The sequence below is a fragment of the Lathamus discolor genome, chromosome 9, assembly GCF_037157495.1.
Source record: "Lathamus discolor isolate bLatDis1 chromosome 9, bLatDis1.hap1, whole genome shotgun sequence".
NCBI classification, from domain to species: Eukaryota; Metazoa; Chordata; class Aves; order Psittaciformes; family Psittacidae; genus Lathamus; species Lathamus discolor.
Genome location: NC_088892.1, coordinates 7088592 through 7114286, shown reverse-complemented (window position 1 = coordinate 7114286; position 25695 = coordinate 7088592). Strand labels below are relative to the sequence as shown.

The window sequence follows — 25695 nt, the reverse complement described above, 5'->3', positions numbered from 1 at the left end:
CATATAACCTACAAATTAGGAAAGTGGGGGAAGAGAAAAAGTAGTAAAATACTTCCAACTTATTTCAAAATTGCCTTCAGATTATTATTATTAACATTATAATACAAGGCTTTAAAAAGAAAGTGAGTTAGAAGAATTTTCATATCCATCTGGTAAATACACATCACAAAACCTCAACTAGCCAAGCATATAATCAGTTATCTATTATTGTGAGGGCAACTGCACAGGGCACAAGGTGAACTGCTCCTTGCAGCTGCATTTTGAGCAGATAGTTTCCCAGTGATTAATGCTTTATTTCACACAGGCACAAACAAGGGTGGAAGTTCACATGTACAGACATGCCACATCCTGCATGCTGTCACCTGCATTATCAGTAACGTCCTGAACAGCAGCACAACCCAAAATATCTACTGTAGACAGTACCAGCTAGCACCTGATAGACTGCTCACGAGAAGGAGCTGCAGACCACAAGATTGGCCTTTCCTCTTCAGCTGACATAAATGAGCACATTTCTCTTCCAAGTACTCTTCTTTCAATATCGACATAGCAGAAATTCATTTCTTCTCTCTTTTCATAACATGGCAATGTTACTGAATGCTAGTAAGTTGCCAGTGCAAGCAGCGTAAGTGCTGAAACTCACTGATTAAGTAGTACCTACTTTAGCTTATCCCAGCAAAACACTAATATCGGCTTTATGTTTAGTAAAAATTGCCATTAGAAAGCAACCCTGTTGAGCCATATGAAATGTGCAAAACATTTGGAGTAAATTTTGTAATCAAACACGCACTTTTTTCCCTCCAAAGCAAAAGATTTTGTGCAAAACCTCAGCATTTGCTCTTCTAAACTATTTCTACAAGGTCTGTAAAATCTGAATATCCTCCATTAATTTGCTGAAAGCTTCCGCATGCCTATTTCTATGAACAAACAAACACTAATTTTGTCGCAGGCAAGAGTATGAGATCCTTTCAGAAAATGAAGTAAAGGTAAAAGCAACCCTCCATTTCATAATCAAAAGACTACAAGAAAAATAATTTGAATGAAAGCATGGTTCAATATAAAAAATAAATTATACAGCTTGTTTGACGTTGGGACATCAGAGGAGTCCCTGAAACAACAGAAATTCCACTGTCATCCCACAGAGAAATACCAAGAGAAGACTGGAGCTCAAATCCCCTTTTCCATAGCACAGCAAGAGGTATGAGTAGATACCACTAGACTGCTCAAGTTCAGAGTAGAGAACAAGCATACAACCTTGAGGAAATCCAGTTTGACACATCCAGCACCATGCAAGAAAAGATCTGTAAGCAACCTCTAACTCACATCTCCCATAACTCATGATGTAAATTACTAAATGGCAATAGAAAATCCTGAACTAATGTGAGCAATGGAAATGAAAACTGTGATTGTCATCATCATCTCCCTAACCACACACATGCATACTACCTGGACTTGTGCAAAGCGTTCAAAACTGTCCCACACCACATCCTTGTCTCTAAATTGGAGAGACATCAATTTGATAGGTGGACTAATCAGTGGATAAAGAACTGGCTGGATGGCCACAAGCAAAGAGTTGTGGTCAATGGCTCAGTGTCCGGCTGGAGACCAGTAACAGGTGGTGTCCCTCGGGGGTCAGTGTTGGGACCGGTCTTGTTCCAACATCTTTGTCACTGACATGGACAGTGGGATTGAGTGCGCCCTCAGCAAGGTTGCCGATGACACCAAGCTGTGTGGTCCGGCTGATACGCTGGAGGGAAGGGATGCCATCCAGAGGGACCTTGACACGCTTGTGAGGTGGGCTGATGCCAACCTTATGAAGTTCAACCACGCCAAGTGCAAGGTCCTACACCTGGGTCGGAGCAATCCCAGGCACAGCTACAGGTCGGGCAGAGAAGAGATTCAGAGCGGCCCTGCGGAAAAGGACTTGGGGGTGTTGGTCGATGAGAAAATGAACATGAGCCGGCTTCAGTGTGCGCTTGCAGCCCAGAAACCAACCGTATCCTGGGCTGCATCCAAAGGAGCGTGACCAGCAGGGCGAAGGAGGTGATCCTGCCCCTCTACTCTGCTCTCATGAGACCTCACCTGGAGCATTGTGTGCAGTTCTGGTGTCCTCAACATAAAAAGGACATGGAACTGCTGGAACAAGTCCAGAGGAGGCCACGAGGATGATCAGGGACTGGAGCACCTCCTGTATGCAGACAGGCTGAGAAAGTTGGGGCTGTTCAGGCTGGAGAAGAGAAGGCTGCGTGGAGACCTCATAGCAGCCTTCCAGTATCTGATGGGGGTCTATAAGGATGCTGGAGAGGGACTCTTCATTAGGGACCGTAGTGGTAGGACAAGGGGGAATGGGTTCAAACAAACAGAGAAGTTCAGATTGGATATAAGGAGGAAGGACTTTCCCGTTAGGGTGGTGAGGCACTGGAATGGGTTGCCCAAGGAAGCTGTGAATGCTCCATCCTTTGCAGCGCTCAAGGACAGGTTGGACAGAGCCTTGGGTGACATGGTTTAGTGTGAGGTGTCCCTGCCCATGGCAGGGGGGTTGGAACTGGATGATCTTAAGGTCCTTTCCAACCCTAACTGTTCTATGATTCTATATCACATGCATACACACCCCCTTAAAATACCCAAGCTATTATTTCCAATGCTATGTGCTTCTCATACAGGAAACAAACATCTTAAGACTATAACCCCCCTTAAATAATAATAGAAAAATTGTTCCTTGTACAAACTGCAGATGAACAGTAACTATCACAGTACTGTGAAGTATCTGTACTTACCTTTGCACTTGCTAAAAACCCTAGGGATATGGCAACTCTGGCTCGCAGGTCTGGTCTGTCTTTGGGCCACACGTAAGACAACATTGCTCTGATGATCTTTTTGGCATCTATCTCTTTCAGCTATCGGAAAGAACAAACGCACTGTATCATAAAGAGACCCAAGGAAGCAAAGCAAGTATAAATAAGAATAAATAACTAAGTATAAATAAAAATGAATTTAATACATTTGGATCACTTCTGTATTTTACTGGATAGGCAACAGACACTTCATGTTTGAGACTAGGACTGCAGACTGAAATTTCAAGTTGTCAGGTTTCAGGTAATAAATCCTTGACACACTGCTAAAACAGATGAATTGCTCTTAATTCACATGTCCTCAAGAGTGCAAGTGTAGCTAGCTGTAAGTGGAATACAGAGAAAGCCACAATTCACCATAGTTTGAGTACTTCACAGAACAAATGAACTGGTCCTTTTTTATCTTCTCAAGATTTGGTATAAAATGGCTTGGTATTTCTTCTTTGGAAGCTGTTTTAACATAGCACAGAAAAAATGGGAGGAAGAAATGCAAAATGTAAAGTTAATGAAGTGACAAGAAACCAAGGAATGAAAGAACTCTGAAAGGTCTACAATAAACCTTAGTAGTTTGAAGAACAGTCATGAGTCACAACAGAATACTGTATAAACCTCCAGCATTTTAGCAACTCAAATATCTGAAACAGAGCAGTTATGCTAAAGTATAAATTCAACTGAATATGCATTTCAGCTCTGATTATTTGGTTGCAAATTTAAGCATTTTTGGTCATCTTATCATCTTTGCTGAAAAGTGAGAAATACACTTATTCTGCCCATGTTTTCTAGGGCATACAGACCTTCAGTGGGTGCCCAAATGAAACTGTAACTACCAGCAAGAAAACTATTCTAGTGGCCTTAACTCAGCTTTCAACATCACCACCTGATTTAACAGACTGGCCCCTGAAGGTGGATAACCAGGCTTCGCAAGGCAGATGATGTAAATGGCCACACATCAGCTTAACTGAATATGCCCATTTTTAATGAATTCAAGCAGGTTCTTCTCCAAACCTCAAATTTTGCTCTAAACAAGACTACAGTTCAGTTAACAAGGCTTTTTGAGAAATATTCGGGGTTTTGGTTTGAGCTTTTTTTGGGGGGTTGTGTTTTGGGTTATTTTGGTTTGCTGGTGATTTTGGTTGTATTTTTTTACAGAAATACAAGTTATTTTACAGATGGACAGATGTCTGTATCACTCACTTGTGAGATACGTTCCACTAAACTCCCAAGCTACATATATTAACTAGCTGAAGCCTAGACCATGCTACCGAATTAAGAACAGCATATGCAGGAACATACAGAACAAGTATCAACAACTCATTTTTCTCTGCTGATTACCCTGGGGTTGACTTGACAGACAGGAAGGTTATCTAAAGCTGAAGGGAGGGCAGCAAATAGCAGCTAATCTCTCCATTTCAGGCAATATTTTGTAGTCAGGGGCGGGGGGGCGGAACAAAATGTTAGTCCACACCTTTTAAAGATGACTTATCATTACAGAAGCTTGTCAAAATGGGCAGTTTTAATGCTTCCCTCACTCTAATGTGTACTTTAAATGCTCCTTCCTTGACTTGGTCCAGTGTGAATGAGCAAGAAAGGAGTGCCTTGTTGAAAGGTAAGATTGCTAAGGCAGCCAGGGAAGCCAATCCTATAAAGGTAAGCTTTCTATAGCACCAGAAAACTCATCTCAGTGTTTCTAGTCATAGCTTCAAAGAAAACCAAAGGGTAAGAGACACTGCATTTTGTCAGCAACCACAAATGTATTGGCGCATTACACAGTATAAGCACATTTCAAACGACCTTTAAAAAATGGATATATGGAAGATCTGTATGTGAAGACAGAATGCAAAACTGCTTCTGTTGCATCCTACCCATTCAGGAGATGGAGTATCTGCTGCAGCACATACATAAATCTTTCCATCTGAGCCAAGGATATGCATAAATAGCAGTTCAAACATTTGGAAAGTATCTTTGATCACCACTTACAGGTTAAAAGGAAGTTAAAAAGAGGTATCACTTTAACACAAAAGATAGTAGAGCAACCAGAGCAGTTCTAATTATACGTTGCTATTGGCTAGTCAGAATTTGCAGAGAAAAGCTATTAAAAAGAACAAAATCCATGGGCTGCATACATGGAATCTATTTCCTTTCCTTCATGAGTCTGAACAGTGACAGAAGTAAATCCATTCAGAAAAAGAAGTTAGAAGGCAGCCAGTCATTTGCCAAAGGCCTTGCAAAGGAACAAGGAGAAATATCAAAGGAGATGCAAAATGCACATATATTAATTACATCAAAGTTTACCATGAAATAAATGTTACCATTGCACAGAAACATGAATTGAAAATGGTTTAAATATGCAAGTGGCACATTAAGAATTAAAATGAGCAATCTGTTTAATGGACTCAGGGTCTTTTTTGATTCTCTGCTTGTATAATAAAGTTAAGAAGGGGTGCATTTCTTTTATGTCCCTTTAAATGGCAACATTGTTTTTTGGGAAGGGAGAGGGTGTTCCCACCATCTGGACACATTATTTTTCAGCTAGAGCACACTAGCTCACTATCTGACCCACAGTGACCTAACTACTCTATGATTCTACGACTCTATGTAGCAAGACACCAAGATGAGGAAGGAGGTAGGATTCTTTTTTTCAGTTCCCTTATCAGCTTCAATAAATGTCAAACTAGGCCTGAATTTTCCTTCCAAACTTTAGGAAAGAAATACTGAGTCTTTTTCCTTCATACTGTGCATCCCTCCATAGAAGGCGAGCAATGACTAGCAAACTAAATAGCAACTGAATGAATTGGTGGTAGGGGAAGGCTAATTATCAGGGTTCCATCATGACTAGCAGTCTTTCCATAAGCAAGCAATATACACCTGCTTAGCAGCAAGTCAGGCACCACAGTTTTTGTAGACAGAATAGACAGCAATAAAAGGAACACACAAAAACCCCCAAAGGTGGTAAAGAACAGCAATGCTTTCGGTTTCAGCATTCAGCACATCAGCCACTGCTAGAACTAAAAATTACATTGTAAAAAAACCAGATGTGTCAGCTTCTCCCATAGTTACTTGAAGATTCCATTCCCTTCATTTCCACTGAGGGCCTCTTGGCTTTTGCACCCAATGTTCCTCTTTAGTTTTTCCACTCTTCACACATTTCACCTCTCCTACAGCTAGCCCTTGCTGCTTTCTCCTGGACAACAGCTGATGCTTCTTTAGTAACACAACAGCCTTAACTGACAGCATCCTATATTAACTACATTATAGCTCCATTTATTGGAATAAAAAAGTCAGGAGATTGGCTTATACAGGAATAGCTGCAAGCAATGGGTGAACGCAGAATGCCACGGAATATTTACACTGCCTAGCAGGCTAAAAAAATACCAGCTGGCATCAAAATTTCTGGCTAACATATTCCTAGTGAGTTCTAAACGCTAAGGAACATCCACTGTTCCTTAACGTTACTAGTGTTTTGGCAAACACAACCTCTCATTTCCTTCTCAACCCAAGAAAAACCTGAAATGTAAATTTGTGAATGATGCCAAGCTGCAGACCTCTGAAAAGTAGAAACTAAAGAAATTAATGCAATCCCTCTAATGATTAAATAGATCTGTCCTGGAAGTTGCCCATCATATACTAGGTTCAGTTGAAAAATGTCTGCATTTCAGGAAATAGCTGTTTAAAGAAAAGAACAAAGAGCCCCTTGAGGTATGTCTGAAGATAGGTCAGTTGTGAAACTGAGTCTGTGAAATGGATCTGCAGATGAATTCTATGAGGGCGAGTTTGTTCTAGGGATATACAAAATCTTTTCCATGGAGTTCTGAAAAATGAAGGGTTTTTTTGACAGCAAATGGGAATTACTCAGCTGATCAAAATCCCCAGCTGATCAGAAATTCTAGCAGGAAAATAAACCCCAAAGAACCAATAATTAAGCCCAACAGATATGTGATCACCAAAGCAACAACACAGGGGATAATACTCTACTCCCATTTACAGGAGAACTACAGTCCATAGTAACTCTATTCCATAACATACATAATTAGAGGACACTCTACCAGCTTTACAGTCTGTTTTGCCTAGATCTTTGAAAGTCTATACACGTTGCAAGGAGGGTCTTAAAATTAGCCTGACGTTAACATTACATGCAGAGCCAGCAGTACTATTGGGTGAAGATGTCCGATTATTCTGTTTCCCTTTGTGCCGTATGCAGAAAAGACCACAGCTGTTGGCTAAACCAAGCTGGCTGCACTTTAGGTTATGAAATTCCCCCTTACTACCAAAGCATAAATTTTAGTAGCATCTCTCCTGACCTCTACCTGTAGCACAAACAGGTTTGAATTCAATGAAGGGAAAGCTCTTTGATCAAAATTAAGATGAAATCCTAGGTTTAACTCTTCAGTTTCTTTTACGAATGAGGCTGTAGGAAAGACATCATCAGAACAGTTAAGCATGAGCAAACCTGTGCTGAAAGACCTCATTCTGCACTGAAATTTCAGTTGGTCATCAATATGGTCTTCACTAGATTTAGGAAGATCCCACATGAGTTTGAACAAGTTATAATCATCGCACTGAATGATTCTGTGTGACACATCAGAAATAACTTTGCACAGGAAGTGAGAAAATGAAGGTTACATAAACCCAAGAGCTTTGATTTTGCAATTTTAATCATGCAAAGTTTATATTGTGTTGTTTTAACCAAAAGCTTGCCTCATTTTCTCACTTTAATCATTCGGTCTAATAAAAGATACTGCTGCTTCTTACATACCTACCATACTTAACATGCACTTCCTGAATATATATACAGCCAAACCACATCAGATGCATACACATTAAATCCAAGTAAAAATACATGCAGTTTAATTACTTCTCTCCCCCTTCAAATGCAATTTTACCAAATGATGCACTAACTGGTATCCACAAGCTGATTTCTACTACCCTGAGTGTCAAGTCACAGGGACGTATCAGTCACAAACAAGAACAACAAACCACAATAAATTACAATGGCACATACTTCCCACAAAAACAGTCTGACAAAATGCAGGCCAAATGCAAAGGAGAGCGTGACATGAAGATTGTGTTCTCAGTAAAACAACTGAAGCACTTGAACAGTTGTTACAAACATTCGGTGATTTAAGAGCTAGCAAAACAACATCAACAATTAAGTAGCATTTACTTATCTACCAATACAGTTTTTACCAAGCTGTTGCTTGGGATCATCAGCTTTTATTTGGGAGGGGGAAGAAGCTGATCACTTTTTTTACTTAAAAAACAATACTAGTTAAGGAAAATTAAGCAAGTTTTTACCCCTTCCTTTGGATCTGTATGAAGCCCTCCACCTGCATGACCATGCCAACACGTTCTCTTTTCTATCAGTTGCCACCTTGGGAGGATCTGTGTGAAAATGAAAAGTCAATTTGCAAGAACCTCAGGAAACATGCATGCAAAAGCCAACAGAAAGAAGAACTACAGGTCTGGTTTGCCTCCCTCATCCTCCAACTGTATTAACTTGCTTTAACAAAAGATATTACCTCCCTCTAAAAACCTTGCATTACTTAAGAAAACAATAGTAAGAAAGGGACTATAAATCTAGCAGTAAAGATCATGTTCCAAGCAGCCAGGAGGTAAAGATGACAGAGCCTTAGGTGTCCTTATAACTGGAATATTTAGAAACTGAAAAGTGAACTAAAGAACATGAAGAAATTGAAGTTTTGGAGGATAATTGTACCCTCACACACTAACGTATAAAGTGAAATACATTTAAGCAATAATAATGCACATAAACTGTGACAAGGTTCCCTGCTAAATAAATAGAGGAAACTTCTGAATTTATTAATGCATGTACATGTACTAAATAATAACAACTCACTACTACTAGGCATTTGTCCAAGTTCAGTTTTGAAGTGCCTGTCACAAACAATGGACATGGTAAGGCTTTCCAAGAAGAGTCTGCATTTTGTTTAAGAGATTTGCTGCATGTTTACAATCTCCAGGTTCAAGTGATGTAAAAGCTCTTTAAGAATTCCATTTGACGTGGATGGTTTGACAGCAGACCTCAGGGCTTCCCAAATCTAAATTTCACTTTCGATGTTTTAAAGACAAACATTATAAAAACCAAAGTAGATTTCACACTTGGAAATCCCAATGACCCTCAAATGATTTTTATCTGCTTGAGACAATTTGATGAGTGGTTATTTATTAAAATTAGAAACCCCAAAACAAAACCCAAGACAAACACATTTCCCAGCTTCATTCAAGCAAAGTGTGTAACTGAGAAATATGTCATAATTACTCCATGAAGAGTAAAAATTGCAGCTTCCTTATGTTTACATGATGTTAAGGCAAGCAGACTTCCCAGGAATAAGAGCCTGACATCCTGACATTTGAAATTATAAGAATAAATTTCTATGGTTTCTTGATATTCCACAACCTAAGCAGTTGTGGAGTTCATAAGCAGAATTTTGAAGTAATAAAGCCCTACAGAGCCAAGGAAAACACAGCTTTCTGTGCATTGGTACTTTCTATGCCTGACAACATGAACTGAAGTATCAATACACAAACCCTACATTTCTGAGAACTGTTCTTTGTAAGTTACTGTGTTATCATCAGTTTCTAGAGATTCAAAGAGACTTCTTGAGGAGACTGCAACACTGAACTCTAACAAAAGGTATCTCGTTTTCTAGAGGCAGACACAACTTGCCATTTAAACCGCTACACTTCAAAACTAAATAGTGAAGTAAATGAATTCTCCAGCAAACTAAAGTGAAAAATGCTCCAAGGGCTTGAGTTTCCTCTGACCTGTGAGCAGGAAGAAAACCAGTTGATACCTACCTCTGAAGCCTCCAATAATGGCCTTGAATAATCTCCCCCCAGACTGTGCCATGATCTTTGCTTGCAGATTGGTGGAACCTATAGAACAAAAAGGGGAGGGGGGAAAAGTGAAAAAGGAGTCATGCAGAACATGCACTTCACATTCAGGGAATATTCATCTAGCTTATGTAAACAAGCAGAACATGAAAACAGGGCAGATGGCTTTGTTCCTTAACAAGTGACCACAGAAAAAGAAAACTAGTGGGGAGCAGCTGTAAAATAAATTACATTCAACCACTAAAAATGCCAGTGACAATGAACCTTCCTCTTCCCTGAATCCCCACTCCCACCTGGCTTTGTTTCTTTTGTACCATGAAAGCACCAAGTTTTCCCTTTCTTCTCATTTCAGTTTCCTCCCAGGTTGGCTTCTGATTTGTTTCAACTATTCTTCTGTTCGGTTTTTCATTATAAATTGTTATTCTTATGCTTATAGGTTCTGCCATTTCCAATTCCTCTTTGCTCAGCTCATGCCATGCTTGTCTCACAGACCACAAGGCTAATCAAAGCTGCAGCTCCTCACTGGAAAGCACTGGGGCTATCAGAGATTAAAGCACGCCTGACTACAGGTTTTAGGTAGGCAGGACATGAGACACCCAGTATCACATACCCATCAATGCATCTTTAATAGATACCCTGCTAGGCACCAACTGCAGGATGCTTACATGTTACATTTCCCTAAGAGTTTCAAAAGACCATTCATTTTCCTCACATGGACTAGCTGGAAGTGTTTCCCCAGTGGCAAAACAGGGGCCTCTCCTTTGGTTGGCAATGACGGTGCCACATCATCTTCGACACATTCGATATTAAATCTTTTAGTGCCCTGTTGCAATATTAACCACACACCTCACGCTATATAAAAATCGTTACCACAGAGCAAAATCGTGGAAGAACTGCTCATCAGCCCAAGGCAAAGGACAAGTATCATAAAAAGGGTATTTTTAACCTTGTCAGGCAGCAGCACTGTCGTATTTTATACCCTGCCTTAACCATTCCTTTGCTCCTGTCCTAAGATGCATACCGTAAATTATAGTCAGTCATTTTAAAGAAAATTAAGATTACTCCCCCACAAGTTGCCACATGGGACGTGCTTATTTCAAGTACTTCCATTATATGACATTACATACAAAGAAATGCTTCCAAGACCTGGGTTAAATGCAGGAGCTGCAGTTATAAAGCACTTCATTGTAGAAATACTTTTACAGGTTCGTGTCCATCTAAGTGATACAGTCCCCATATGAACAGTAACGGTTTCATCAACAGAAAACATAATGGAAAAAGAGAAGGACTTCAAGATGCCTCAGCACATCCCAAGTTAATGCAAACCAATGCAATCCTTACAAAGGCATGGTTGTCTGGGATGAAAGTTCCCACCAACATGGAAGAGGAGTAGGAGACACTCCTGCCATGGCATCTGGGCAGCACCTAGAATCCAACACCCAGCTAAGCTGTACAACCAACATAAAAGGCAGCAGTGTTTGTAACTCAGCAGTCGCCTCAACACAACTCCACCTGCTTCACCAGTCAGAGGCCATTCAATGACAATTTAGAATTTATAGTGGAGACATGATCCAGGGCAAGAGGCTTAATACCAGCAAGTCCTACATCTGCACAAATGAGACCGAGTTCCTGTCTCCTACAACCTAGAGCACAGTTGGTACACTGAAACGCCCAGCATCCTTGCACCAGCATTTATACTTCATCCAACACGTGATGCTGATAAAAGACCATTAAGACAAGTTAAGAGTTTAGGGGCTGATGGATCACTGCTCACAACTGTGCTTTGGTTCCTCTTAAGACAACCCATTTGCAACCTCTCCATAGAAGGACCAATCTCTCCTACTTGGCCTCACAAGAGAAAGAATCTTGAGTACTGTAAGAACTGAAATCCAGATATTTAACTCTTTATTCCTAGCATATAGGAGCACACAGCAGATGCTCCAACAGCTAGTGGAAAGAAGCTAATTACTGTTCTAGAGTGTACTCTTAGGACATCATAAAAATATTTTACTAATAATTCATATCCTTTGACCCCAAAGTCTTCAAGTTCTCTTCTGACTGATGCATGTGATAAATAACATCACAGCAACAACTTCAATTGAAACACCAGCAGATCTAATCTCAATGACTGCACAGTAGATAGCCTACTTACTTGACTGAAGCTGCAAACTGTCATGGGGTTAAGAGATGAATACAGTAAAAAGATTAAAAGATTTGCATAAAGTACACAGGAAATCTTGTCCTTATTTTCAGTCTTGAGCCTGGAAGTCTCAATCCTCTCCCAAGCTCCTGCCTAAAAACCAAGTCTCGGAAAAGAAATAAAGAATCAAACAAGGTGAAAAATTTATTTCACTGATACGTATCTGGCCATCATAGTAGCATGAGTAAAGCTGCCCAAATGAGTGGGACCACTATCCACACATTCCTCACTACAAGTCATTCTCAAGAGATTTAAGACTACAAAGGAAAGGCATACCTGAACCTCATAGCAACAGATAAAAGTAGCAGGTTATTGCTTTAAAGGAGCGGGAGCAAGTTCCGCTTCTTTCTAAATTTAAGAAATTATGCAGGGAACTTTAATTCTGGCATTTCCTAACTTCTTAATGCCTGACTCTGCACCATTATGTTCCTTTAATGTATTTTTGGATATGATTCTAAAGGATGAAACAGATGTCTAGTACTGATTGCACATAAAAGTCATATTGCTGAAATGTCATGACTGTTGGTAGTAGTTTAAATACTATAAATGCAAACAAACAACAGGGTTTAAACACATTTGCACAAGGTCAAATCTACACTTAGAAGATTCTCTCTGGAGTATGTTACATGCTGTTCCAGACATAATCTAATGGGGATGTTTGGGTTTTTTCAACTGTAACAGCAAAGAGAACTGAAGGTAGGATTCAAGTACCTGTGCACTATTCAAGTCCCACCTCATTTTGCCGAGTTTTCAAGGCAGAAAAAAGGGAAGATGAATAGGAAAGAGCCGGAAAAGAGAGAAAAGATGAAAATATTCTGGTATAAATGTAGACTACACTGTCACCACTATGAACGACGTAAACTCAACTGGAGTTAGGTTTAACAATGGTCAACATGCAATTGCTCTGTACACATACCTAGAGCAAATGACACCAAGAAAGTTAACAAAATGATACCCCCACCCCCCCATTTTACCAATCTACCCTCACATTTGGCTTGTTTTGGTAAAACACATCTCAATGGCAGAACAGAAAACCCATGCAGCATGACAGTAGTGAAACAAGGGTGCACCCCAGTGTACACCACAGCACCCCTTCTACAGGGAGTGCTGGTCACCCTGTGCCCTCCCAGTACTCCTCAAATGACTTTCAGATCAAGTTCATATTCCCATCTGTTCCTTTTCATTATATATCCTTCTTCATGACAATTTTCAGTATTATTAGACATCCATTTTATAGACAGACATATGGGATTGCTGATCTGCTCAGCAGCAATACTTCCCCTTGCTCTATAAAGGGCTTTTGATAATTCGAGGAGCACAGAAAGCACGTATCTGTCAGTAAAGAAACTGCTGATTAATAGTTCCCATGCATCAAGCTGTTCAACTGCACCATCAAAGTCTAGAGAAAAGAATTTAGCAATGCACACAGACATGTGAAATGACACTGGACAATAAACATCAGTGTAATTTCCAGAACAGGCCAAGCTTCAGGTAAACTAGAAAAGTTAATGTAAAGAAATGGAAGGAAAACACCCCAAACTTCTCTTATAACCACTTCAGAGCAAGGGATATTGCTAAATTATGCAGAAGAACACACGCTTTATCACGTCATGTGGCAGCTGGAAGGGCAAGATAAATCAAGGGGAAAAGAAGTATCTTCTACTTTTTACCGTTCCACTTGCAGTAACATACAAAACCACACTTTCAAAACTGCTTAAGTCCTCTCTGAAAGAAACCCCTCAGTGTATTTAATGTCTTATACAGATTCCTACTGAAATAATTATCCTTAAAGGCTGTTGGACCTTTTCAGTCAAATGCTGTTTTCCTTCCACGGATGTTTTAGATCAGACAGAACTTGCCATTGCTTTCATTTTGGATGCGGGCAAAACTGTTCTACAAAAAACCCCTAAGCTTCCTAATAGAAAGAAATACCACCTTCCAGAGCTTATCAAGCAGGCCACATCCAACACGTCCATTCTCTCCACTGGGATAATTTCACTAGAGCTTTTTCCTTCCTTTAACCACATTTTTTCCTCACAAGTTAGGCTACGGCTATCACCCACTCTGAGCTGTAAAAACACAACCCGACTGACACAAACCTCTGCTATTTGTGTAGTTACATCAATAAAAGCACAACGGGGGTTGTAGTACAGTCGATTTTACTTACAAAAGTGATTTCACTACAGCAAGGAGAAGCACCATGTTGCCAGTATAACTGTGTCACATCAGGTGTGCCCTCCCAGGAAGGCCCTATTTAGGAACCATTCAGGGAAGATGTGCCATTAAAGCCACTATCTGGATTTCACATGTGGTTGAGTCCTGCCAGTCTCCCATCCCAAGTGATGGGAGGGCTGGATCACAGGCATTTGTTTCACATTTATTGGCCTTGGTTATATTCAACAACCTAATGCAAAATCTAACCCATATTTGATACCTAGAATATAGCAATAAAGGTAATGTAAGAGCTTTCCCACACACTAAAGTATACCAAGACACGTCAGCACACAGCAGCCTGGAGGCTTTCACAGAACACATGCCATAAAACACTCCTTTCATTAAACCTTATTCCCAGATGACTATGCAGGACGCGAGCTTAGGACCCCGGCAAGTACATTTAAGTGGCTTTAAATGCAAACCCAGGTGTGTTTCTTCAATTTTTAACACGTAGAAATGCTTTCAGAATATGCCCATTAAAAAATATTTACAGCTCGCACTAGTGTATAACCATAGCAAAATAATCAAATAACTGAAGCTAAAATAGGATGCACGTACTTGCTCCCTGAAGAGGTTTTAAATGCTGAATGACCTAATTTATAAGAATCAATGCCTAATCTCTCTGAAATACGAGCTGCTGAAGTGCCTCACCAGCTTCTGACAGTCACTTCTGTTGGTGCAGGCACAGTATTTATTGAGCTAGCTGAAAAATGAGAAGGAAAACTGAAATCACAGGACAGAGCATTCTCCTGTCAGCAAATTTAGCCAAATGTCAGCAAATTCAGTTAAATGTTAAGAAGATCATGTCAACTCGTCCCCAGATTTGTAAAGGCATTATAACAAAAAACTCCAGAACACTGAGCTTGAGCCTCCTGCTAGATAACAATCAATTTGCACAACACACTTATGTAAAATGTGCTGTTTGTCATAATGTGGAGCTTTGAAGCAGAAGTGAATTCAAAATCAGCAGACAGTCAAAAAAACCCACAAAATGAATAAGTGACCACTTTCTAACATGGAAATACCTAGAAAATAAAAGGCCAAAGAGATGAAGACCTGCACACATACACGCTATAGACACAGCCTTAAGTTTCTAGCTCAGAAAATCTAGTGCAGATCAACATTCAGCAACACGTGGCAATTCAAACTTTTCAGCAAGGATTTGCATTTCCCACATAAAAACAATAATATTAAAAAGAAAAACAGAATGATAATTAATACTTCTACACATTACCATGACAACACTGCTGTTTATTCACTAACATCCAAAATATGTCCCCAGGAACACTGGGCAATACCAAGTACCCAGATACATTTCATCCTATCCAAATACCAGGGAAAAAAATGTCAAAGAAACTTCAACTCTCAGCTTCTTGCCTTGCACAAGTTTCAAAATAAAACCCCCAAAATCACTATTTCAGCCCCCATACACAGATATCTCGTCTATTAAGTAGTGTGAATTTGACTGCAGCCCATGACAGAATTCTGCCTGTCAAGGGCAACTAATCAAGGCAGGGGACAATGAAAAGCTGCCCATTAACAATGGCACTCCAAGGGAAGAAAGTAAGAAAGAAAAAAGCTTATTATCGAACAGAAATAGTGTCTGAGAGCCCATGGAAAGTTCATTCTTGATCTTCGAGATACATTTCCTTGACTCGCTTTGAAAACTACACATGAATTACTGAAAGCTGGACTTATGTGTACTCAGCTCTTGTAACAAAAGCAATCATTCACTGGAACACGTTACAGTCTTGCACCGCTGACAGAAAGAATTCCAATTCCCATTTCCCTTCCCTAACAGCAGAATTCGCTGTCAGGAGAAGTCACCCTCGACACAAACGCTCAGCATCCGGCCAAGGGCACTCTTTTTAAGCCTTATCCACACACAGATGATCAGACGCTCGGACGCGCCGTTCAGAGACATTCGAGCGGCCACCTCCAGCCTGCAGCTGCCCGAACTTGCCCACGGCTTCACCGCTCTCGACCAAAACACTCCCCACACACACTGGGACCGGAGCCCCGCACCGAGCCCCACCGCAGCCCCCGGTCCCTCGACAAGGGGCCCCGTCACCGGCAGCCAGGCACCGGTGAAACGGAGCAAGGATGGCACGGGCCGCCCCGCCGGGCTCGGGGCGGGGGGGGCAGCACCGCGGGCCCACGGCCGCTCCTCAGCGCCCCCCCCCCCCCTCACCGCCCGCCCCAGCGCCCTCCGCCACCCGCCCTCGGCCGTGGCCCGGCGCCCGTACGCACCTGGCCGCTCCGCGGGGCTGCCCGGGGCCGCTGCCGGCCGTTCCCCGCCTGCCACCCGTGCGCGCAGGCGGCGGCGGCCGCCGGAGGACGCAGCAGGGCGAGGGCGAGCAGCCGCCGCTTCCGGGAGGCGACTGCCGCCAGGCTCCGCGGAGCCCCCAGCAGCGCCATGTTCGGCGGGGCGCGGAGCAGAGGATTGTGGGACGGCGGCGGACTCGCTGCGGGGAGCCCGGGGCGGGGCGGGGCCGCGCTGAGGGGAGGGCGGGCTCGTCGCCATGACAGCGCCCGGCTCCGCGCCCGCACCACCGCGGCAGCTCGGCTCGGCCGGCCTCGCTGAGGCCGCCCTCAGCTCCGCCATGGCGCCCTGAGGGGGTCGGGCCCTCTGTCAAGCCCACCCGCAGCCGTCACCTCCCCGACAGGGGTTTTTGCCCTGGCTAAAATAAAGACATTGCTGTTGAGAAACCGGGCTGTTGAAGCGCGGCGGTCTTTAAGCCCAAACCACGCAGTAGCAAAGCATGGCTCGTGTTGGTGAGAGCTCCGTTAACCCCTGGTGAGGCCACGTCTGGAGCAGTTTCCAGTGCTGGGCTCCTCAGTACAACTGGAGAGTGTCCAGTAGAGGCCACAGGGATGATCAGGGGTCTGGAGCGTCTCTCTTAGGAGGAGAGATTGCGGGAGCTGCGCCTGTTTAGAGAAGACTGTGAGGGGATCTCATTGATGCACATAAACATCTCCCTCGCTGGAGACACTGAAAACCTGCCTGGACGTGTTCCTGTGTAACCTGCTCCGGGTGGCCCTTCCAACCCTAACGACTGTGTGATGAACACAATGGTACGTTATAAAGTCTCTCTTCTTCAGTAGGGTGCTTCTTCCCATCTGCCGCTTTCTCCACACCCAGCCGGACACCAGCACTGCTGTCAGACAAGCAGGGGTTCCCAGCCTGGCACACGTCCCTCTCAGCAGGTGCTGGGGACCCCACACAGTGGCTGTTCCAGCGGTTTTCCAGGGCTCAGGCACAGGCAGGCCTCAGCCCGCAGAGCCATGAGGAAAGCCGTGATCCTGACGGCACATGGCACCACACGTCTCCACACAGGCCTAGTTCTGCATTCCATGCCCTTCCTGGGATTAAGCTGTGAGCTACCTGGGAGAACTCCTTTGGCTACCACAGCATGCAGCTCAGCCGTGGGTCCTTTGAGGCCAGGATCATGCAGCAATAGTGTGGTTCCCGATTCAGGACAGAGATATGCCATGGATTACGTTTACCATGGCCCGTATGCTCCCGTCTGATTGGCAAGCAGAGCCAGGAGGAAGCTGTAACTGTGTGGCATTTTTAATCACATAAAGATTTCTTCAAAGCTGCCAGAGCTTGACTGCTGGTGCTCTTGCCTTGAGGAAGAGCTGTAAGCTCATTTGCAGGGAGAAAATACAGAGAGACAGACAGACAGAAAGGAAGAAGACAATTGGCGTAAAGCTGGTTTTTAATGAGGCTGGCTTTCTTCAGCCTGTGCTTTGATATGCAACTTCGCTTCTGACCAGGATTCACTTTAAACGACAGAGGCAACATTTCTCTGTCACTAATCTAATTCTCCATCATAATTGCATCTGGAGGCTGGTCTGAACAGTGCCGCCCTGTGGCATTGCTCAGAAAGATACACAGAAATCCTAGGCTTATGGCTTCCATACATCCACTTCCTTCTGCATGCGCTTTTCCACATGGAAGTTTGACCAGGGAAAATGTGGTGATTGTGACATTTTGGCTGGGATAGCCTCGGCAGACAGGCTGGCCAGCACTTTTGAGTGATTTTAAACATGTCTGCAGTGTTTCTACATGTGTTCCTAAGATTGCCTTCATGCATACACTGTATGTATGCACATGCAACACATCCTCGATCAAGCAGACCTGCAACACAGGCTCTGAGCTGTACGATTCACATCTAGTATTGCCACTACACTGAGCTCTTTGGGTATGTGCTATGTGGAATATCCTTTGTATGGATAAAGGAGCCCCGAACTGTGGTATGGTAGGATTTGACACAGCTCTTGTGCCTCTCTAATGGGTATTTACAAAATCCATTTGTTGTGTTAAACCTCACAATACTGTTCTAAGACGACTGCATTACTACCGTCCTGTCTTGGTTACACAGGAAGGGAAGAGGTTCCACATACCTGTACAGTGTGTTGGTGATAGAAGCTCTCACGTACTTCCAGTAAGACCCTAACATTGTAAAGTGCCTAAAGGCACAGTTCTGATCTGGAACCAGGGAGTTTGTTAACGATTTCTAGGAAAATATTAACTATTAATCCTCAGAGTTACATTCAAGAGCAGAGCAGTCACACACACACTCGAAGAGCTGCATGGATTCCATTTGTAGCCAATTAAGTAAGTGGCATAAATTATCTGTACTTTAAAATGTTACAGAAATAGCATTTTTCTTCTTAAAAAAAAAAAAAAACAACCAAAAACAAACGAGGTTTTGTCCACCTTTACGCTAAGCAAGACTTGTCCTAGATTTTGTAAGCAAACAGGTTATATGTTGCACATACTGCTAGCTGGTTTACAAGTTACTTAAATGTATCCTGTCAGATACCACAGGGCTGCAGAACTATCTAAAATCCTGACCAAAATGGCAGCCACTGAAAAAGGCTGTTTAACCTCTCCCATTTCAGACACAAGCCATCCAGGTTTTGGTTGGTTGGTTGGTTTTAGGGCTTTGGGGTGTATTTTAATTTCATTTTAATTTTTCAGTGGGCTTTTCATTTCACTTCTTTCCTCCTTAAATGATCTGTGCTGTATTTGGGTTATTTCATCTTGGTCTGTTCTGGAGCTTTGTGTTTTTGCTCAGTGTTGTATTGGTTGTAGAATACATGCTATTACGTTCTCATTGAGCCTTTCTAAGCTTGGCCTTGCATTATTTTTACTCTGAATATTAGCCATCTGGCACTGTGTGCTGCAGCATTTAGTGCCACAAATAATAATGAAAAATATGATAGTATCTCATGCTACTTTAATGCAGAAATGTAAGACAGAGGGCACAAAGCTTTAGGCAGATAATCTTAAAGCTGCCAAAGCGTGTTGTTCCTTCTGCCCTTGTTTTCCGTAAATGATTCTTTGATTGGAGACAGCAGTGGTAATGGGAAAGTCAGTGCTTGATGCACATTAATGAAACTGTGTTTCTTGTAGTTAATGAACTACAGTCCTGAAGAAAAATGGGTAGGAAAACCGCCAAGATTTATAGCTTTCTGTTCAGGTAGATGTGGGCACAGCCAGGATTATTTATTTACATTGTTATAGAGTCATTGGTCTCTAAGCATTTAACAAGTTGCCAAATCCTGGGGACCTTCCTTCACCTCACCTCACTGGAGTCTCCTGAGTAAGGACCTTCAGTTTTGGTTATCACTCTTCATGGAAGATGTTACTGTGCAGGTAGAAGCGGGTGTGGTTGTAACGGCAGCGGGGTTTGAGACAGATTGTTGTTGTGTGTGTGGGAACATACTTATGTTGTCTGCACCTAGTAATTGGAATAGAATGACAAAAATCAGCAGTTGTTTTTACTTGCAGTGGAGTCCAGGTGAGGACTGGAGGACGGAATTCTGTGGGCAGATTTCCGGGCCCTGTTTGGTGATAGAGTGCACACTGTGCTCCTTTCAAAACTTAACAGAAACCTGTGTTCATATTACAGGCTCTGCCCTGTTCATTTCTGTCTCCAAGCCAAAGAATCCTGAAGTAAAGAACACAGGTGATTATCCAACAGGAATGCAGCAAAGTCTGAGCAAATGTGGAAGCCAGAGGGCTTTTTTTTTTTTTTTTTTTTTCTGAAATGGTGCCTGTGCATGCTCAGAGACAGCGTGTGTAGAGCGGTGCATGGCTGAATTAAGCTTTGTACCTTTGGAGAATCCCTGCCGCTAGATTTCTTAAACCTCTCCTTTTCTTGGAGAAGGAAGATTTCAGAAATCAGAAGCAACGCAAACCAGTCCCCCCCGAACCTCTCTGATCATCCTGAATTGTAGGGGGTCTTTGTTGTGGTTTAAACCCAACCACACAGCTCATTCACTCACTCCCCCCTACCCCCCCCCCCCCCCCCCTTTCTTGCCCTCCCCCTGCTCCTGGAGGGATGGGAAGTAGAACTGAAAGAATGCAACTCCCATGGGTTGAGACAAGAACAATTTAGTGACTAAGGTATAATACAAATCACTACTGCTACCACCAATGATAATAATGATAAAGGAAATAACAAGGGAAGAGAATACAACACCTCAGCACCAGCCAACCAATAACTCCCCCACCCCACCGAACTGAGCACCAACCGATACCTACTCCAACCCTTTAGTCTCTCAGCCCTTCCGGGTCCCTCTTCGTTACCTCCTGGGCATGATGTGCTGTGGTATGGAATACCTCTTTGCTCAGTTTGGGTCAGGTGTCCTGTCTCTGCTTCCTCCCAGCTTTCCCTCCTTCCTGGCAGAGCATGAGGCTCCGAAAGTCCTTGGTCAGAATAAAACATTTGTGTTATCAGCAATGTTCTCAGGCCGAAGGTCAAAACACAGCGCTGCACCAGCTACTAAGAAGGAGAAAAATGACAGCTACTGCTAAACCCAGGACAGTCTTTCAAATCTGGGTTTTGAGACAAACACCTACTACTGCTTCCTGCATTCCGTTGTTTCTGGGGGAGTTGTCCTGTGTATGGAGAAGCAGAAATCAAACGTGGGGTTGGCTGCTCTGTATGTGAGCAAACCAGCAGTGGGGAATCTGACTCCTGAGTTTTGCACATGAATAAAGTAACACAGAAACCCCCAGATCTGATTAACTTTGCAGACAAGAAACAGCCGTGAGTAACTGGAGCTGTCTCTGTGACAGATTTACCGGTGGTGCCAACTTCAGAACAATCCCAAAACACAAACCCTGCTTTTTCCCTGGCACAGCAAGAAGTCTGCAAGTGGAAAGCAGGGACTTCAGCTCTGTTTCACACTGACCACTAAGGGGAGCTCTTCATTGGCGAAATTGTGTTGTGTGAATAAGAGGCTTAAATACCTCTCTCCCTGCCCCAAGTTGCAGTCCTCATTGTGTTACACGTGTGTGCTGTGCGCATCCTGATTGTAACTTTGCTTTTCTTCTCTAGGGTGAATAACTGCATTGGATTTTCTAACTACAAATTCTTTCTATTCTTCTTAGCCTACTCTTTGTTGTATTGCTTGTATATTGCTGCCACAGTCTTCAAGTATTTCCTTAAGTACTGGACAGTAAGTCACAAACTTCAGTTACTTTTTCATATCCTGTTTGCATATGTGTGCTTATGAAGATCTCTGGCACACGGCTCTTCTTCTGTAGAAGGAAATAAGTGTTTCTGCTGCTTGTAGGATCCCCATTGGCTTTAAACTTTCCCAAGCCATTGCTGCTCAGCTGTAATGCTGCCTGGTTGCTATAGCTGAGTCCAGGGCTTCTGGGCATGCCTCATATTGCAGGAGCTGCAGGATTTTAATGTATATACACAGGAAATTCAGCAGAATGTAAACAGGGCTTCAGTAGCTCGTGCCTCTTATCTCCCAGTTTAAACTGTTGATTAGCTGCATGGCCAGTAGTAAACACCCATATAGCAGACTTTAACTGTCTGCTTCATATTTAAAAATAATACTTCTAGTCCCCTGATGACAAGAAAATATATTGAAGAGAAGGGAAGCAAGATAACACAGAGATGGGGATGGCTATGAAAGGAGGGGAAGACAAACCCATTTCTGCTACAAATACAACAATAAAAAAAGCTTATTAATGTTTTCTTTTGTATTGCCCTTCATCTCTGGAAGTAATTTCTTAGTACAGTACAGAAATTCCAAGTGCACTTGTTATTAATGCAGTACTTTCTTATACACAAGTACTAGAACAGCCTGGTTGTAAATAGTTACACCCTCTGCGGTTTCACTAGGTACAAACTCATGGTGATCCCTCGACCTTGCTAAGGGTTAGTGAACTTCCACCTGATTTAATCACGGAAAGACGTCCTGTCCACGTCAGCACATATTACCAGCTCTAAAAGTGGTCTGTGAAGTTAGTAGAGATATGCCCATGTTTTTTTAGCTGTTTGTATATAAACTGGAAGTCATGCCAGGCACTGTAAAACAGAGCAATAAGACAGTCTTGAGGACCATTACATCATGCCCATACCAGGGGTTTGTGTTAGGGTTTACTTTGAAATCATTCCTAATGCAAGATGGAGAGAAGGGAAAAATGAAGAAATTATCAGCTCTGAGGTTTTTTCTCCAGCTATCCAGCTGACAGATGGTGTTGTCATTTTGTGGTGGAGGCTCAGAAGGGAAATCCTTGTCTGGGATTAAACTTTCATTAAAGGGCATCCAGAGTTAGGACGTCCATAGCCAAACCATCTCCATCTTTTCATTCAGACCTTCCACTTCCACGAACTTCCTGGGATTTGTACCTTTGGATTCACAACTCATTTTAACATTCTCCTTGAAGGATTTAGTGTACCCCAACCCTATCTTTAGAGATGCTTTTTTCCTTGGATGGAGTGAGTTGGAAACATCTTCTGTCCGTACCATAAATGGGATTTCTTAATAGTCCTTCTGGTGCTTCAGCAGAAAGCATTCACAAACCTATTAGCAATATTCATGAGATGATATATTAATATACCTATTAATTAGCAGTGCTCCCTCCACTTGGATACATTCTTTGCACAGTGAAGCTGGTTTCATGTAGGCAGATAAGTTTCTAGCTCTGCTTCTCTGATAGATTATAAATAAGCACTTGGCTTGCTACTATTTCTTGATCAGGATTAAACGCAGTCATAATCAGACATATTCAGGGTGAGAATGGCTTTATAAGGAACGATATCAACCTCAGGTTTGAGGATTCTGTGATAAAAACTGAAGCTTCAAAGGCCTGAATTAATATACCTACGGGAATCATTCAAACCAGTTTTATAGCTTTTTGTAAAGCCTCTTGTTTATTGCAGTTCATTCTTTCACTCTGCCCCACATTTCACAGTTCACATCCATCTGCAAATGTAACTTTATTATGACTATTCTGACTACCTTTCCCCCCATTCATCTGGTTTGAAATATATAGAATAAATTAATTCTAGTTTGTTGCCTCTGAAATGCCTTGAATTTATGAGGTATGTAATACCTCATAACATAGGTATGTAAAACACTGGAATTTCTGTGCTTCTGCACTACACCCCGATGTAGAGTTCTTACAGGAAAAAACTAAGTGCCCATTTCCATTATCTTTCATTAGGCAGATGATGCTTTTGAAGTGTTGAGAAAACATGAGCAAAATAGTTTTTCTGCCAACACCCCATATGTCAGGGGTGTCTTAATTTTTAACCTTCATTTTGCTGTTGGGGATGCTGCGGCACCCCTGACACTGAGCTACTACTCAGTGTCACTACTGCTTAGTGCACTCACCTTGTGCTCAAGCCCTGGTTTGCTGCTGATGCAGCTCTCAAAGGACTGGTGGCTGTACTCTGGAGTACACCCAAGTGCACCTCTCTATTGGTACAATATTAGTTTGCCACAGTATTTTAGCATTTAATATTTTAGTATTGGCACCATAGTATTTGACAGTGCTTTGGGAGGTGGTGTGGAAAAAGCCCAGATTAAATACTTCTTGAGATTCTATTCACAAATCTCGGTGGTGTCATTTCCACTCCCAGAGCTTCTATTTCTTCTACCAAGCTGCCTCTGTCAACTTTTCCTAGTGCCATCTCTGGAGCATACATTGGTTTCTGTCTGTCTCCAAGGAGATTCTCTGCTTCTACAGCTAAATCTGCAGAGAAACAGATATTTATTTGTGCAACCTACTTGAAAAAGTGTAAGTTTCTAAAACTTGCCTGTTAGCTTTCTGTGGCTATAGCATGAGCTTTCTTCTCCAGGTTAGGTCACTTGAGAGAAGGAGTTGTCATGTTTGTGAACATGGTATGTATACAACCACCTTTTCTTTCTGTGTCTTCCTTAGGGTTTGTGCAGAGCCTTGTACAGGTACCAATAATCTGGTATCATGTAAATAAACTGGTATCAAAAGGAGAAAGAGAAGATTTGAGCTGGAAAGAAAGACTGAAGAAGTCTGGGGAGAAAATAAACCCAGCAACACTGGAGAGTCATTAAAGAAGAAAGAGTAGGTAAAGGAAAATTTGCAGGGGAAGTATTCATATAAAATATATTAAGTACCTTATTAGCCTTAAAAATGTAAGAAAATAAACCAATATGCATTAACATGGAAAATGTAAATTCTTAAGGCTGTTTTTTTTCTCAGTTCATGATAATAGGTTATTAAAATTAATTATAGAATTTCCCATCGAATACCATATAGCATTTGATATTGTGAGAATATACGTACCCAGGTAGTGCCAGATTCTTATGCGCAGATAAATTTCTCATGTCTTAGCAACTTAAATTCGAAATGCCCTAAATGAGGGAATACCAACTATCCCATCCCAATTCCATTGTGAGAATGATTTTGCAGATCTTTGCCTTTCCTGTATTTAACTTCTTCCCATTACTCCTCAGCCTCCTTCCGTTTCTCACCACTAGGCGTTACTCAGCCTTCTTTAACATTTACAGCGTGGGGTGCAGTGACCTGTAAACTCACCTGCAGGCATTTAGCACTGTTACTCCCTTTCTCAAACCTAATCACCTCCTCCCCACCGTCCACTGATGTGTTTCTGCAGTGTTAGATGATTGACAGAACGTTATTTTCAGTATTCCATCAGAATACTAATCATTCCTTTTTGTACTTCAAGAGAGGAATATCTTTTATTTCTTGCGCAGTTGGTGATTATTTCAGAACGTTAAAACTGAATTAGGTAAGAAATTATTCTGTAAATAGATAAGTATGAACCGAATGATTAAATGCACGTTTTCCATCTTCAGTTTAGGGTCTTACTGGGAGTATGTGAGAGTTTTTATCACCAACACACCGTACAAGTATGCAGAACCTCTTTTCTCCCTAACGAAGACAGGACCGTAGTAAGGCAGCTGCCTCAGAACGGTATTGCGAGGTTTAACAACACGTGTCGGTGAGTGATTTGTAAATCCCCGTTAGAAAAGCGCAAGACCTGTGCCCAATCCTGCCGTTCGCAGCCGCTACCCTCGCCCAGGATACTCCGCGCTGCACATGCCGCTCTGCGCAGAGCGGGGATCGCAGAGCTGGGCGGCAGCGCAGCGGAGCGAGCCGTGCGGGGCCCGCGCGCACACCCCTGACCGCGCTGCACCCGCGCTCGGGCGGAATTCCCGACCGCACACGCGGATCCCCCCGCACCGCCATGGGCGCGGGGAACGGGCGGGGCCATGACATCACCGCGCCGGGGGTGTCAGCAGGAACGCCCCGCC

The 25695-nt window shown here is 42.6% G+C and overlaps 1 protein-coding gene and 1 long non-coding RNA gene across 3 annotated transcripts in view; one reads left to right on the top strand and one right to left on the bottom strand.

Moving 5' to 3' along the window:
• ABCB7 (ATP binding cassette subfamily B member 7) overlaps positions 1-16550 on the bottom strand; it is a 41961-nt gene extending 25411 nt beyond the window's left edge. The window contains exons 1-4 of the mRNA XM_065689782.1: positions 16366-16550; positions 9666-9743; positions 8142-8228; positions 2775-2894 (exon numbers count right to left, since the gene is read on the bottom strand). Of these exons, the coding sequence (XP_065545854.1) occupies positions 2775-2894; positions 8142-8228; positions 9666-9743; positions 16366-16533 (453 nt within the window). The 5' untranslated portion in view covers positions 16534-16550. The remainder of the gene's footprint in view (positions 1-2774; positions 2895-8141; positions 8229-9665; positions 9744-16365) is intronic.
• Positions 16551-16678: 128 nt separating this feature from the next.
• Positions 16679-25374, top strand: LOC136019444 (uncharacterized). Of its 2 annotated transcripts, none has more exons than XR_010614876.1 (3): positions 16679-17190; positions 24323-24485; positions 25237-25374. It is a non-coding gene; the product is annotated as an uncharacterized LOC136019444 (long non-coding RNA). The 2 variants fall into 2 exon arrangements; XR_010614877.1 differs by lacking the exon at positions 16679-17190 and adding an exon at positions 18319-18739.
• The last annotated feature ends 321 nt before the right edge of the window (positions 25375-25695 follow it).